Raw genomic sequence first — 16325 nt, forward strand, 5'->3', positions numbered from 1 at the left:
ACTACAAACCCACCCTTAACAAATACATACCAGTTAAGTCAACAACACCAAACTTACAATATGAGGAGGGGGGTTGTAACAGTGGAGGGAGCTGCAGCAGCTAATGGCACTGGCATAAGTGTATCAGCTTTGTAATAGTGAAAAGTAGCAGGTTACAAAGCCACAGCTGTGCTGTTCACCTGTACAAATATAATTGTATGCTATTAGTTAGCTGATAGCCAAGCAGCTGATGAATGAGCCACTGATGGTAAAGCATGAATGAAGCAGCTGATGCTAATCAGCTAATGCAAGCATGACTTCAGTGCACTACAGTGCTAACACAATACTTAAGTTATCTTGCAAAACAAATAAATTGCTTCAATAAAGGCTATAATTAGTCTGATCACATTATATCACATTCACATTTGCCTTTGTGGAATAACTTAGTGCTGGATCAGTTAGCTGAATTAGGGTCACTCAAGCCAATTGCCAGTTGGATATGTGATAGTCCACAAGGCTTAAACAAAATAATTGAGTCTGTAAGATGTTTTTATGTTAATATTGGTCCTAATCATAAAGTGTGTTTGCTTGTTTGATTACAGAAGGAATGGCTGTGTCTGAACTGCCAGACTCAAAGGGCTTTGTCGGGACAGCTGGGAGACTCAGAAAAAATGCCGAAGCCTTCACCTGTGTCTGCCAAGCCAGAGACCCAGGCCACACCTACAACCAAAACAGCAGAGCCCAAAACTGCCCTTCCAAAGGCAGAGCCCACACCTGCGGCCCCAAAAACACAGCCCACACCTGCGGCCATCAAGGCAGTACCAACAGATACAACCCCAAAGGTGGAACCTACATCTGTGAAGATGGAAACCACACCTACAGCAGCTTCCACACAAATCGAGCTCGAGACCGCACTTATACCCACAACAGCAAAGATTACACCTGTTACAGAGGAAAAAGAGCCTCAAGCAGCATCCACAGCAGAACCCACTATACCCACTATGGCCCCTGTGCAAAAGACAGTAGCACCACCAAAGGCTGACATGTTGAACACAGACGTTCTCAAAACTGTGACAGTGGAAACTAAAGAAGAGGCTGTGAAAATGGAGCACAGTGTGGCAGAAGTTCTCACAGCTGAAGAGTCTAAACCTGACCTTCCAAAAGTCAAAGTTGAATCCAGTGTAGCTGTAGCTTCATCTGTCCCAGTGAAAGAGGCACCAGTTGAACCCACCGCCCCTATTGCTGCAGAGGATGCTCTGGCTGGAGTTGTTCCAGAGACTGAAACAATGCCAGAGTTGTCTTCTGAAGAGACGATTATTAAAGAAGTGCAGCCCGATGATTACATCGAACTTACAGAAGCAACAAAATCTTTACAGCAAGAAGAGGTGCAACCAAAGACACAAGAAACACAGCTGGCATTGGAGATAGAACCAGTGATAGAAGCAGACAGCAAAGTGGAAGTGGCTGATAAGTTGGTTGAAAAGATTATTGATGCCACCTCACCTCCAGAGACACAAACAGTATCTACAGAGAGCATAATCATAAAAGTAAGAATGGCTCCTCTTTCTAAAAATTATTAATGTAATGACAAATATTCAATTAAAAATGATAAAATCAAAATTGTATATAAAAAAACTATATGCTAGGATGATCCTTCTGTTATCCCTTAAAGATTAAATTGTGCTTCAAGAGTAAATATGAATGTTGTCTTTAAAACATGTAGGCACCTAATTCATAGCTGTGCTGAAATTAATGTTTGGCTACAAAAATACTTGTAGTCTTCATATATTTCCTCTAACAGTGTTGGAAAAATTGCATTCGCTGCTTCATTAAATGCAAATGTGAAGCATTTGAAGTAATGACTTGTATTTATTAGTCATTACTATCTTACTGCATTGCATTGCAGATTTTTGTTAATGTCACTTTCATTATTTGCTCACCCATTAATAATTAGTTACTTTGTCCCTCATTTTCACCTTATGATGACATTAGTGTGGTAACACCAAAAACTATTGATGGAATTTTTATGACTGCTGTGGAAAGATGTGTCTTACAACTACACTCAGAGGTTTCAATGACACCAGTTAACTTGATACGTTCCGTTGAGCTTGTTTATGTGTCTTCTATAATATGTTGACCACATTGATTATTAATAGTTGTTACGATTTGAGTGAATGATACATCTTCCCACTGTATTACAAGTAAAAACATGGTAAAATATCTGGCAGTTTGTCTATTTTGGCCATTTCATCAAGAATGTATTTACTATTATCTTAACTTTTTTTGTTTGTTTGTTGTTTTTTCACATTTTAGGACCAAGATGAGACCAGAAAAGAGCCAATGAAAGAAAGAAAGGTTTCCTTACCTACTGGGCAGGTTTTCCCTGTGACAGCTACCGAGCCTAAATCCAAAGGAGAGGAGCATGAAGAAGATCAACCTCAGATTTTACCTATATCACGGGAATTAAAGGCTGAGCAGGTGGTTAGTGATACAAGGAAAAATGATATAAAGACAGAACCATCCATGCCAGTAAAAGAGGAACTCAAAGCTGAGAGAAGGCGCCTAAGTTTCCAAGCAATGAATGACAGCAGTGAAAGTGAGCTCACACCTTCACCCTCGCCTAAAGTCCAGAGAAGGAAGCTGGAGGTGACAAATATTTCATCCAGCAGTGAGGACATCAAAACTGAAAGTGCTGGCTCCTCTGTTGAAGATGAAGAGTTCATCCGCAAACAGATAATGGGTATGGGTGATGAAGAAGAAATGTCTCTTTCAGAAGATGAGAAAGAAAGGAATTTGGCCAATGAGGAAGCTATCAAGGAGGCTGAGCTTGATAATGCCTCAGTGACAGCAAAACCTCTATCTAGAAAAGGTAGCACGGACAATGAAGACAGCCCAGCCAGGAAAAAAGACCTCCCAAAAACTGGCACTGCAACTGCTCAAGATGCTCCTGAAACAATGCCCAGCACTACTTTCAGGAAAGCCATTCCAGTCACAAGACAGAGACAAAGCACTGATGAAGAAGTAGAGAGCATTACAGAATCCCTGTCAAAGGGATCATCTAGTGTTCAGGCATCTAGCTTTACCCCAGGATCTTCACCTACATCAGCTTCATCTCTGGAGGAGGACAGTGATAGTAGTCCCAGTCACAGGAAAGTCAGTGGGGACAAACAGCATCGCAAAGGTAAGCACAGGCAGCCAACCCAGCCTCTCCCAACTATTGAAGACTCTTCTGAGGATGAGAAGAGAAAGGAAGAAGACAAGCCTAGGAAAGACAAAGATGAACTTAGAGCCCGTGGCCAACCACTGTCTCCAGCTGAAGATGCTTCCTCCACAGAGGATCTGAGACAGCTCACTGTAATGGATGAAACCAGTGGAACATCTGGCTCTGAGTACTCTGCCAGTATAGAATCAGAACCAGAGGCTAGGCAAGCTGTACAGAGAGGAGACAAGCCTTCACCAACAGTGATACCATACACTCCTACTGATCCATTTAAAGAAAAAGATACTGTGACAAAATCACTGAAGAGTGCCGAAGAAGCATATGAGGAAATAATTCAGAAGACAAAAGCTATTCCAGGGGAGAGTCCTCCTGATGTTGAGCCGCTCTATGGGGGAATGGCAATCGAGGACTATCTTTATGAATCCTTAGTTGAGGAGCCTGAAATTAAAATGAGTGAACGTCAAGTGGAAGAACCCAAACATGATACTGGCTCTGAATCTCTCAAGAAACTTAGGTCACCAGAGGAGGTTTATGAGGAGATGATGCAAAAAAAGAGAGAACTGATGATGATAGAGCAAGAGTTTCAGCAGGCTCAGACTGCCATGGAATCTTCCTCACCAGGGGCTTCAGTCACTGGGCCTCCATCAGTTGCTGAGACCTGTGTGGTAACCATGCCCACGGAGGAGACTTTCCTCACTGGGCAAAGTGATATGCCTCTTACAGAGACTGAAGCTTCCAGTGAAGTGCCAGTAAAGAAAAAGAAACGTCCAGCTCCACCACGCCCCTCTGAACCCCCTAAGCGACCGGAGGTGACTGTTGTTCCAAGTACTCCTAGTGGATCTATAGGTTTTGTTAGGCCTATGGTTCCTCAAGATCCTGCACTCAGAAAAGCATTGTTCCCCATACCAGACCTCAAAATTACCCAGTGTTCATCTGGGGAGGAAGAGGATGACAGTCTTGCAGATGAGTATGGTGTTGGTATTTCCTCTGACATTACCCCAAGTGATGACTCTGAGACTAAAGAAGATCCATCCATAAGCCCACCTTTGTCGGAAACTACTGAAATAGAGCCTATATGTGTGGTCTGTGAAATTCCAGAGCCAAAACCTATTCCAACTCCAATATCAGCCCCAGAACTCACTACTACACCTTCCCCTGTATCACCTATGTCACCTCCAACGTCACCGGCCACTCCAGATTCCAGTTTGGCTTCTAATGCTACATCTTCATTCTCATTCCAGGCTCAAACCCCTCTGTCATCAGATTCAACTCCACTGTCTACACCCACACCTCCAACTAAATTTGTAACCCAATCACCTCCAGAGGTCTCACCACCATCGCCTGCCACAATTGCAGCAGTACCGTCAAGTGTGGGCTCAGTCTCTCGTCCCACTCCAACCACAGTTATAGTTACAATACCAGATGTGGTTTCCGACCCATCCAAAGCTCAAACAACTGCAGTAGTTCAGGTTAAGCCTTCTACAGTTGAATCCCCAAGTCAAGCCCCAGTGGAGATGTCTACTGCACCTGTTGTGGTCCAAATGCCAGACTTGGTTTCATCTCCATCTCAGGTGCCTATTGAGGCTCCAGCTGTTATACAGGTCTCAGCACCAAGTGCAGCACCTGCTGTTGTCTCAGCTCAACCTACAACCCTAGTTACAGCAACACCTGTTGCAGTCTCCACTCCAGCTTCAGCTCATGTTGTTTCTGCTTCTGTCACTCTGGCCTCATGCCCTGGGCCAGTCATAGTCCAGATGCCAGACCTGGTTTCAACTACATCTCCAATCTCTGCACAAACCCCACCATCGGTCTCAGCACTTGTAACAACTCCAGCTCAAGCCCAAGCCAAAGTGGTACATTCAGTCGCTGTACAGCCAGCTGTCCCATCAGTGACCCCAGTGGTAGTTCCAATTCCAGCTCAAACAGCCCAGTTGCCTGCACCAGCTCCGGCATCAACTACTATAGTCAAAAAGAAGGTTCCACCCCCTCCTCCCCCTCGGTCTACTTCAGTGTCATTACCTGAGCCGAACACTGAACTGCCACTTGAAAGAACTGTTCAGCATGTCACCCCTACTATGACCACTACCAAAGCTATGGGAACCACAGTATCTGGCCAGCCAATGCAGTCTGTAGTTGTGGATATACAGCCAAGAATGGAAGATATGCAACCAGATAGCGTGGCTGTACCTCATATAGTGACCCCAACCAGACAAGGGCATGTAGTCATTATAGTGCCGAGTGGGGAAAATATATCATTGCTTGGTACTCAAATAGCCACACACATTGCCTCCGATATACCCAGCCCAGATATAGCTTCACTGCCCACTAAGGTGTCAGCAGTGCCCGTAGCTTCAGCTCCACCACTTCAGCCTAAACCTATAACAGAGATAAAAGCTGCAGATACAGTAGAAATACCTGTGGCAGATACACCTCCACCACCTCCTCCTACATTACCCAAGACAATGTCACCAATTCCCACTGCAGTAACAATTGGCGCAGTAACAGTAGCACAAGTTTCTGTTACAACAACTGGCCCTTGTCAAACCACCAAGCCTCCGCCACCTATACCACCTAAGCCTATATCAATTCCAGCTGGACTGGTTTTCAGCCACAAGCCAGGAGAGACTGTCAAACCACCACCTCCTCCAGTGGCCCCTAAAGCTGCAACACTACCCAGGACTAAAGAACCTCCAAATGCTCTGACACTTAGCCTGACACGACCTGTGGAGTCAAAATTAGGTGCAACATCTCCTAAGTCACCTTTGTCTCCTAGACATGCCAAATGTTTGCAAACCTATGTGGTGATAACCCTTCCATCTGAGCCTGGCTCACCAACAGAGGGCATAACAGTCCAGGCACCTGTAAGACGAGGATCCATCCCATCTACCAAAGTGTCAGGGCTACGGACCACACCTTCAGAGCAGAAAACACCTACTGAGGCATTCTCAGCACAGGCTACAGTGAGGAGAGCCTCTGTCCCCACAGTAAGGCATCCACCTCCAATACCTGTACCTCCAACTGTGGCAGCAGAACAGGTCACACCCTCTGAGGTAATAGCTCCCAAAGTGCAAACCAGGAGAGACTCTGTGCCTTCTGTAGTGCAACCACCACCATCTGTGGCTGATGTCATCACAGTATCATCAGGCCAGGACACATCCATTCAGGTACATAGTGTACCGCTTCCAATTAAGAAACCATATGTGCAACAACAACAATCAATTGTGCCACCACCACCACCACCTAAAACAATATCTGAGGTCATCACAATGCCCTCAGAGCCAAAGGTTCTTATTCAACCACTAACAGTCCAAGCCACAGTAAAGACACAGTCTATACCATCTGCTGCTCAGCATCCGTATATAGCAGCAGATGTCATAACAGCTCCACCAGAGGTTATGACTGAACCACTAGCTCATCAGGCCCCAATACCAACTGTACATGTGCAGCCACAGCCACTGACAGAAGTTGTTGTTGTACCACTGCATCTACCACCATTAGATGCACTAGTTCTCCAAGATATACCCGCTGCAGTCTCCTCAACTATTTTTTATCCACAAGCTACAACTCAAATAGAAATGCTACAAAAAGAACAGGATATGCCTACTGATGTCATTGTCACTGAGGCAGTTATAACATCATTGATACCAGGAGTGAGTCAGCAAATTCCTGTTCAAGAGCAATTTGCAGAAGCTGAAGCAGTGACTCACTCTACAGAGCAAGAATTGTCAACAGATACTCACACCATTGCTGAACTTCCATCAGTATTACAAAATGTTCAGCCTTTTGAAGTTCTGCCTATAGTGACACAGAGGCTATCTACGCAGCAACCACAACTTATAGCTGAAGTGGTAACTTTCCCTACAAAGTCTGAATTACCTACTGAGGTTATTACAACTGATGCTGCTGTTAGAATACCAACAACAGTATCTCCAGTACCACATCCTCTAACTATAGCAACTGAAGTTACCCCAACACCTGAAGTAGTTAAGTTAATGCTACTACCTACAGTTGATAAGATGACAACTCCTACATTTTCTGAAGTAACAAGAACACCTCCTGTGATGCAAGTCCAAAAAATGGCAGTGCAGCCAGAAGTCCCTCCTGTTACTTATATACCACAGGTCTATGGAGCAATTACATCTTCAATCAGTTCACATTCAACGATTCCACTGGAAGTTATAGCATTGCAGCCTGAACGTGAGACACCCACAGAGATTATGACAAAGGATGCTGATGTAAGCAGAGCTACAATACCATCGTCAGTAATGCAGCCTCAGGGAGTAACTGTGATGCCAGTTGGGGTTATTACAACTGAGGAAACCAGAAGTAGGAGAAGGACATCTATATCATCCGTAGTACAGCCAGCGTACACAACAAGTGAGATATTTACTTATCCCAAAGAGTATGAAATGCCCACACAGGTTGTTACAACTGAGGCCTTTGCTGCCACCAGGAGAGAATCCATAACCATGCAGCAAACATTACCACTGGCACAGGTAGTAAGCATGCCAGCTGAAAAAGACATTCCTATCGATGGTTATGGTGTTCAGGTCCCCTACAGGAGAGGATCTATTCCTTCAACAGAACAACAACCACAGGTGTTAAGTTATTCATCAGAATATGATCAGCCTCTGGAGATAATAACCACGGAAGCATACACCAGGAGAACCTCAGTGCCTGCTGCACAGGATATTCCACAGGGTGTGTCTGTGGCTCCAGTCACCATCACTAAAATTCAGCAAGAGTCTATTGAGAGCCAAGAGATTCGGGGACCAGAAAAGGTGGTCTCCAGTATGAGTCACATGTATTCTTCTTCAATTTCCACCTCAGGTCAACCCCCTGAAAGCCTGCCTAGTCTGGTCACTCAGGTGGTCACCACTGAGGTCCAGAGGACCACTGTTTCTGTTGTCCATGAAAGACTTCCACAGGTTCCTCCACCCAGTGTAGCAATCACTATACAACCAGATGTAGCTAAAGTACAACCTCTGCCAAAACAGAATGGGAAGACAATATATCCTGGTGATGTTATCGATTTACGTACTATGAAGGTTGGCGTAAGGATGACTGAACAAGGCATGGACCTAACACCACCTGAGTCATGTCGACAGTCTTTTTCAAGTGACTCTAGTGGGCGTCAAATCACAGCAGTGCAGCCTGAGATAGTAAATCTCAGTGCAGTGATCACCCCTGCAACCACACTGTCTGTTGTCACTGACAGCATCACAATAGTCACATGCACAGCCACCATTGCTTCATATAAGAACACTCCAGCAGAGAAACCACTCGATTTACAGGGCCCTGTTACATCACTACCTCTGCCTCTCACCACATGCAAACCATTCGAACCACTAGCACAGATTGTATACAGACCTGTGAACTCTCAGCCCATAGTCAGTGCTGTAGGATCCACAGCTCAGGACATACCCATTAATCTTTCCTTTGGAGCTCTCGTACCCTCAGGAGTCAAACAGCCATCAGCAGCCATCAGCAATGGAGGTCCTGTCCTTTCTCTAGAAACCACAGGGGCCATGGATCTGTCAAACTACAGACCAATGAGAGCAATGGTAGCTTTATCTGGCACAAGCCCAGGAGTGGTGACCACTGTTGTGGAAGAAGATGGGACACCAGTCGACCTTACAGCTGGTAGGAGGAGTGTGTGCTGTGATGTCATTTACAAGCTACCATTTACAGGAAGCTGCAGAACACAGCCTCCGGTTACAACCCAGCCTGACAACCGTTTTGGCTACAGAGATGACCACTACCAATATGATAATGCTGGAATTTATGGTATCAAAGGCATGAATGGTATAAAAGCATCAATGTCTGAGACCAACCTGACGGAGGCAGGACTTTTCTCCTATGATCCCAAGAATGATTATGACTATCTCAGTGGATCTTCAGATGGCGCTATAGACCTCACTGCTGCCAAACTTTCTGCTGGTGAGTATTGGGGTATTTCAGCATGTTTACTGCCATGCTCTGTTTGGTTTTTGGGCTTGCATTTGATTGATTCAATAAATTGTAAACTTTTATTTACAGAGTGTCTTTTCTCTTTTTCTTATACTGTAACAGTTCAATACTTTGCTTGCTGAAGATATACATGATAGTTAATGTTTTCCCCCTCAAATTAGTTTTCTTTTTAAATTCATGTTTTCCTTAACTGTTACATTTGTTTTGGTGTTTAATTTGCATGTTTTCATCAAATATTAACACTTGCTTGTTTTTTTTCTGTTTTTTTTTGTCTTGTTACAGATGCATGTGTGTGCCTGCGTGTGCTCCCTCAGTATTTTGGTTTTGCTTCTTGCTAGCGAAAATGACTGCAGATATGCATGTGCAATAGGAGTCTTTTTAAATCCAAGCTGCATGACCTTCAACTTATATACAGAACCGTATGATTGTTTGTGAAACTATTATGTATTTGATAAAGTAAAATCTATATCTCTGGACTTATTATGACAGGTAAAGCTCTAGACTACACTAGCAAAGCTACTGGAGTCTACCCTGGGATGACTACTGCTCCATACTCCCAGGTCCCTGCCGCTGGGTTTGGTGTAAATAGTGTTCTAAGAACCTCAGATGGAATAGTTTACTCCTCTGTTTCTGCTCCAGTTCCATCTACATATGCAATTACAACTCAGCCAGGCTCCATCTTTAGCACTACCTTAACACCTACATCAACAGTCCAGAACCAGTCATTGCCACATCCATATGGCTTCATTCCCACAACAGACCCAGGACAGATAATTCCTTATGACACTGGGCTACCTAAGGAGCTTCTACCCACAGCTTTGGCTGACATTATAACAGGCTACCCAGACATGTACTCAGACACCACCCTGGAAGCAATTGCTGCCTCTTTGGATGCCTTGGCTTCTTCCCCAATATTCCCTGGCTTAGACAACACCAAGATGGCCCAGTATCAGATGGAGAGGGAGTTTTTAGAGCTAGAGAAGCTTAAGCAACTATGTCTTGCTGAGGAGCTGGAGTGGGAGAGGCAGGAGATCCAGCGTTACCGTGAACAGGAGCAGCTTATGGTCCAAAGGGAGCTTGAGGAACTTCAGGCTCTGAAACAGCAGCTTCTCCTGCAGCAAGAGGAAGAGCACCATGCCCACATGGTGGCCCAGCAGGAAACCTATGCCCAACAGAAAGAACAGCTGCAGCAAATCCAACAACTCCAACTGCAACTCCAACGCCAGCTAGACGAGCACTATGGTAGCACTGGTACCACAGGAAACCTCTTAGATGCTAAATATGCAGGTGTCGGGGACAGCGGCCAGTACTGGCCTGTCAAAGATGAGTCTACAACTCCATCTACTGGGATACAGTTAGAGGAAAGTCGGGACCAGCTTAGCTTAGTAAAGAAGCTTCAATCTGATCAGGACACAGGCAAAAAAATAATTGATAGTGGAGTACAGACAGATGATGAAGATTCAGCAGAGAAGCAGCATGTAGGAAGGAGAAAGAAGAATAAGAGAAATGTTGATAGCTCAGCTCAGACTGATGATGAGGACCAAGATGAATGGGATGCTCCCACAAAAGCTCGACGACGCTCTCGAAAACATAGCAGTGATGGGAAACATAGCTCCAAGGTCTCTAGCATTGCTATTCAGACAGTGGCAGAGATATCTGTCCAGACTGACCACTCTGGAACAATCAAACGACCCAATGTCCAGATGGACACTAAGGTGGAAATCATCAAGCATATCTCAGCTCCAGAAAACTCTCAGAGAGGGGGCAGTCTTAGCTGTCAGACAGACTCAGATAGAAGGCACACACCTATTGAGGTGGGATACAGCACACACCTAACAGCAGATGCCCCCTCTAAGTCTAAAAGCTTCTATACTGTAGTCTCCCCCCTGTCCCCGGAAAAGTCATCTGGAGGTCAGAGAATGTTGACTGCTGACCCAACCAGATTTTCTTCTGGCCCTCGGATATTAAAGGCTGGCCATAAGTCTCTGTCTGATCCTAAATCCCTTAGTCCTACCACAGAAGACAGGATGGGTGGATACAACGCAGACAGCTATTCTGTAAGTTATAGCAGAATATAAGTGGAAAAAATGTCTTATCATTGCCGATAATGATAATTACTGTGCTCATTATTTCAGAATTATGAAAATGCGTTATATACAAAAATGATAGTAAAGTATGCAACTGTAGTGAATAGGGAATTGCAATTCAAATTCATTGTGAAGTGTTTTAATCATCATTCAATGATAGACAGATTTATGATTTGTTTTTATGTTCTAGGGCCGCGGCTCTCCCTCTGGCACAGGTAAGAAGGTAAAACGGACACTACCAGACCCCCCTCCTGAGGATGACTCTCTGACAGGACGATCAGGCTACAGCACCAATTCTGCTCGTCGCCGTCTTGCCCGTAGTACAACAATGGCTCGGGCAAAGATCCTGCAGGACATTGATAAGGAGCTTGATCTGGTGGAGAGAGAATCCTCTAAACTTCGCAAGAAACAGGCTGAACTAGATGAAGAGGAAAAAGAGATTGACGCCAAGCTACGGTGAGATGCTACAGATTTAACATTAACAACACAGGATATATGCATTTGTTAGGGCCCTATGACATTAGTTCATTAACAAATAATTTTAGTAACTAAGTAATATGCCATAAATAGATTACAACCATTATCATTGCATTCGTCCCTCTCATGCAATCACTATTCCTAATTCATCTGCATGATTCCCCTCTTACCTTGATAGCTTATGGGCTAAAAGGCTGCCTTGACATCACTCAGTGAGACCTCTCCACACTCACACATAGTAAAAGGTACTAATGTGTGCGAACCTGGAACATTATTTGCCTCTCTGGTTGTAATGTTAAGTGTTAGTGTTGTTAGTGGTTAAATTGTAAAACAATATGTGTCTTTTTTTTGCTATCACTGTAGGTACCTGGAGATGGGTATCAACCGGCGTAAGGAGGCCCTGCTGAAGGAGAGAGAGAAGAGAGAGAGGGCCTATCTACAGGGGGTGGCAGAGGAAAGAGATTACATGTCAGACAGCGAGGTTAGCAACATCAGAGAGGCTAGGGGTGATGGCCTGGAAAGACCACGGACGGCTCCACAATCAGAGTTTGACCAATTCATCCCCCCACAGACAGAAGCTGATTCCCAGTACAACACACTAACTAGTCCCTACTCTCACTATGCCCAGTATGTTCCCCAGACCCAAACCACCAGCCACTATACCCAACAGAACCTATATCAGCAGCAGTCCCTTTACCACCAACAGGTGTCTCCTTACCCAACTCTGTCCCTCTCCCATGCTCAGGCTCAGTCTAACAGCTACCAACATGCTCTGCTCTTGCAGCAGGGAAAGCAGCGACAAACCACCCTGTCTGATTTAGAGCCTAAGATCACCACCAACTATGAAGTGATACGTAACCAGCCTCTGCTTATTGTACCAGCCTCCACTGAAAGTGGCTATGGAGTGGCTCACCTGGGGGGCAAATATGGCAACTTGGACTTGAGACTAGGACTAGAGGAGAGGAGCATGGCTTCAAGCCCCATGTCTAGTATTTCTGCTGATTCCTTCTATGCCGACATTGACCACCACAATGCCAGGAACTACGTGTTGATAGAGGACATAGGGGAGCTCACCAAGGCTTCAACGGGGCTGGGCAACACTGGCTTGGGTTCTGGATTCAACCTTCCTGATAAGGAGCTGTCCAAGGCAGACAGACTACTCAGGGCAGCAGAAGTTAGGCGCACAGCAGAGGTAAATACTTATTTATATACAGTACAGTATGTATAATTTAGTTTCACTAATCTTTCACTGAACATCCAGAATTTCAAAATATTAGAACATTACTATGAATATATGTACTATGCATTTTATAGCCTGTTAAAAATGAAACAAAATGTATGACAGCAAAATAGTGCTTTAGCTGTTGAGCTTATACTACATTTCTCACAAACAAATGTAGACACAATGGATCTGTCTGGTCACTTCTATACACCATTAATCACCTATTCTGGAGCTATATGTAACACATAGTATTTACTACTAAGTCACATTACTATTCAGGAAACACTAAATGTGTGTCATATTTCTCCCTTTTAGGTGGCAGATTTTTTAGGTTCATCTCGGCTTCAGGGTTATGGTAAAGGAGAAGACGACACTATGGAGGAGCCTTATGAGCTGAAACTATTGAAGCAGCAAATCAAGCAGGAGTTTAGGCGTGGAACTGAGGGGCTAGAACACTTAACAGGTCTGGGCCTACCCCAGTATCTCCCCAGTGACAGCAGTTTTCGCCACTTTCCTAAAGGAGAGAAATATAGCATTGGCAGGCTCACCCTTGAAAAACAGGCTGCGAAGCAACTCCCAGCAGCTGTGTTGTACCAGAAACAAATGAAAAACAAAAAGGCCCTAATAGACCCGAAGGCCGTCACTAAATTTTCTCCAATTCAGGAAAGTAGGGACCTGGAGCCTGACTTTGGCAGCTACATGGGATCTGGGGCCTCCTCTGTGACCAATCTGGCTGCTAGAGCTAGGTTGCTACAGGATGAGATTACATTTGGGCTAAGAAAGAACTTGTCAGAGCAGCAAAAATATTTAGGTTCCTCACTGGGGGCCAACCTAGCTGGTTCTCTTAATCTTGGACAGTCCCTTGGACTGGGATCCACTATCAGGGCCACTGGCCAGGATGATGGCACCTACCCAAGTGGTACTCGTTCCCGACCTTCATCACGACCCTCCTCCCGCCCCTCTTCTGTCTATGGCTTGGATCTATCCATCAAACGGGACCTATCCAGCTCTTCACTCAGACTTAAAACAGAGGGAGAGGTCCTGGATGCAGCATTTGCCCCTGGGGTGGCCAGAGCAAAGCCCACTAGTTTACCTATAAGCCAAAGCCGGGGCCGTATCCCCATTGTGGCTCAGAACTCTGAGGAAGAGAGCCCTCTGAGCCCAGTGGGGCAGCCTATGGGCATGGCTCGAGCCTCAGCTGGACCTCTCCCTCCCATTTCTGCTGACTCCAGGGACCAGTTTGGGTCTAGCCATTCCCTGCCAGAGGTGCAGCAACATATGAGGGAGGAATCTCGGACACGTGGCTATGATCGAGACATTGCGTTCATCATGGATGACTTGCAAGGTGCCATGTCTGACAGCGAAGGTAAATGGAGCCTCAGACTGTTTCAGCAACTCGACTGTGTGGACCTGCTTGTTATGCATGCTAATGCTGAGTGGTCTTACTGACTTTGTGCACTAACTGGTTCTTTCTCAATCATGATCGCTCCATATACTTGTTGTTGGTTGTTTGTCACTATATATTTTTCTCTGTCACAGTAAATATCACATTAGATGTTTGCATGCTATTTCTTTTCTCTTTAATTTGTTACTCACCGATACATAACACTCCTGGCCTGAGTTTATGTATGGCACTTATCAGTTCTATCCATGTTTGTTCTGTTATTTCATCAGCATGCTTTGTCTTTTTATTTTGCTAAAGCTTTAGTCCTTCACAGTAAAATGATGATCCTTAATATTATAACTCAGTGGTGACAGAATTACTTTGCACAAACTCTATGGGCTTGAAAACATGTTGTCCACGTTATAGCTGCCTTATTCTTAGTGAGTCCAAAATTAACTGAAAATCCATAATTATGGTTATGATTATTATTATTATTGAAAAATCATATTTTGCAGTCACCCTAAACAGAATATCATTATCGCGCTGGGCATATAATGCATGGCAGATGTAATTATTATTATTGAGGATTCACTCCTGCATAAATATTCAGTTATGAGAGGTTGTGGCATATAGTGGCAGACACTGTTGCAGAGTTGTTTTTTCAGAAACTTACTGACAGAATGAATGAATGGTAGATTCTAATAAGAGTATTTTTTAATCTTTAAAAACGAGATACCAACTTTTAGTATTTTTTAGTAAGCTTTGTGTTATGAAAAAGCCCTAAAATGTGTAATGTGTAAGTCATTGTTAAATAGCAGAAACAATCTTAAAACATAACAATGTAATATTTAATCATCTTCTCATATGCGAAGTGCCTCATAAACAGAAATAAAATGTTTGGTTAATGGCATTTAGAATGTCGGACGTGCTGTATAGACCATCTGGAAGCTGTGTTAGCTGCAGAGACCTGTGGTAGCAGACTTTTACATGAAGGTATGACAAGGAGTGTCTGGGGATTCTCAGCCCTCCTCCGACAATCTGCAGAGCAAAATAGTGGCTTTTCGAGAAGTAGGTCAACTCCCCAAAAGATGTATATATTTACTTTTCTAAGTCACCCTTCCTGCTATTTTGGAGAACAACTAGCAGCAGTAAGTTTAAAGGAACACTGCTGAATCATGGTGTGGTGTGAGTGTACTTTAGTATTCTGCACAATCAAGGCAATCACTTTGTGTAGATATTGCTCTTTAATTCTTGGCAAGTCAGTGATGAATCTACCAATTTAAGAATAATCCAATTTGCAGGGTTTTTTTTCCACATGTCAACCCTCACTGCAATGCAATGACCTTCTCTCATGGACTGTCATGCAGTTATGCGCACTATTAAAATTTACATTTTGCATCATATTATTATGTCTAATTTATGTTGTGTTGACTGTATGTCTTTGTTTCAATATGTCTTTAATTTTCTATCTGTATCTGATTTTGCATCCTTGCATGTTGTGCAACACATGTTCTCCATTTCCATCTAAATAAAAGTGAATGTTTTCTGCTTGTTGGTTGTTGCTGTGGATGTCTCATTGCTATGTGAGATGTCCATGTCCCCTCGTAATTGACAGAAAATATTGACATATATTATCTCCATCTTCGTAAGTGTGGAATTGGCAGTGTTCCATTAGGTTAGATAAATCAATATATGTAGATATCAATATGCAGTATGAAAAGTTAGGCAATTAGATACAGTGTGTTTTTCATTTCGTAGAAACAAGTAAACTTAGACAAAAAATACAATATTAAGGCCAGTGGCCCAAAAGTGAAAAACACCTGCCTGATTAGGGATAAGTTTGAGAGGGTTTAATGTGATCCACATCGATTATCAGACAAGAATCACTATGCATAATAGTAACAACTATGTCTTGTCGACTTTAGCTTTATTCCTGGACCATTTACGAAGGATCAGTGTAGTTGAATTCTTGATGAGAAGGTGATA

The 16325-nt window shown here is 43.9% G+C and overlaps 1 protein-coding gene across 5 annotated transcripts in view; it reads left to right on the forward strand.

The window, feature by feature from the left end:
- Positions 1 to 16325, forward strand: part of pclob (piccolo presynaptic cytomatrix protein b) — a 58624-nt gene that overhangs the window by 24640 nt on the left and 17659 nt on the right. For all 5 annotated transcript variants that reach the window (XM_056386739.1, XM_056386740.1, XM_056386742.1 and 2 more), the window contains exons 12-17: positions 582 to 1526; positions 2293 to 9139; positions 9659 to 11226; positions 11447 to 11712; positions 12097 to 12925; positions 13271 to 14321. In XM_056386739.1, the coding sequence (XP_056242714.1) occupies positions 582 to 1526; positions 2293 to 9139; positions 9659 to 11226; positions 11447 to 11712; positions 12097 to 12925; positions 13271 to 14321 (11506 nt within the window). The remainder of the gene's footprint in view (positions 1 to 581; positions 1527 to 2292; positions 9140 to 9658; positions 11227 to 11446; positions 11713 to 12096; positions 12926 to 13270; positions 14322 to 16325) is intronic.

This window comes from Seriola aureovittata, chromosome 10 (assembly GCF_021018895.1).
Source record: "Seriola aureovittata isolate HTS-2021-v1 ecotype China chromosome 10, ASM2101889v1, whole genome shotgun sequence".
In the NCBI taxonomy this organism is placed as follows: domain Eukaryota; kingdom Metazoa; phylum Chordata; class Actinopteri; order Carangiformes; family Carangidae; genus Seriola; species Seriola aureovittata.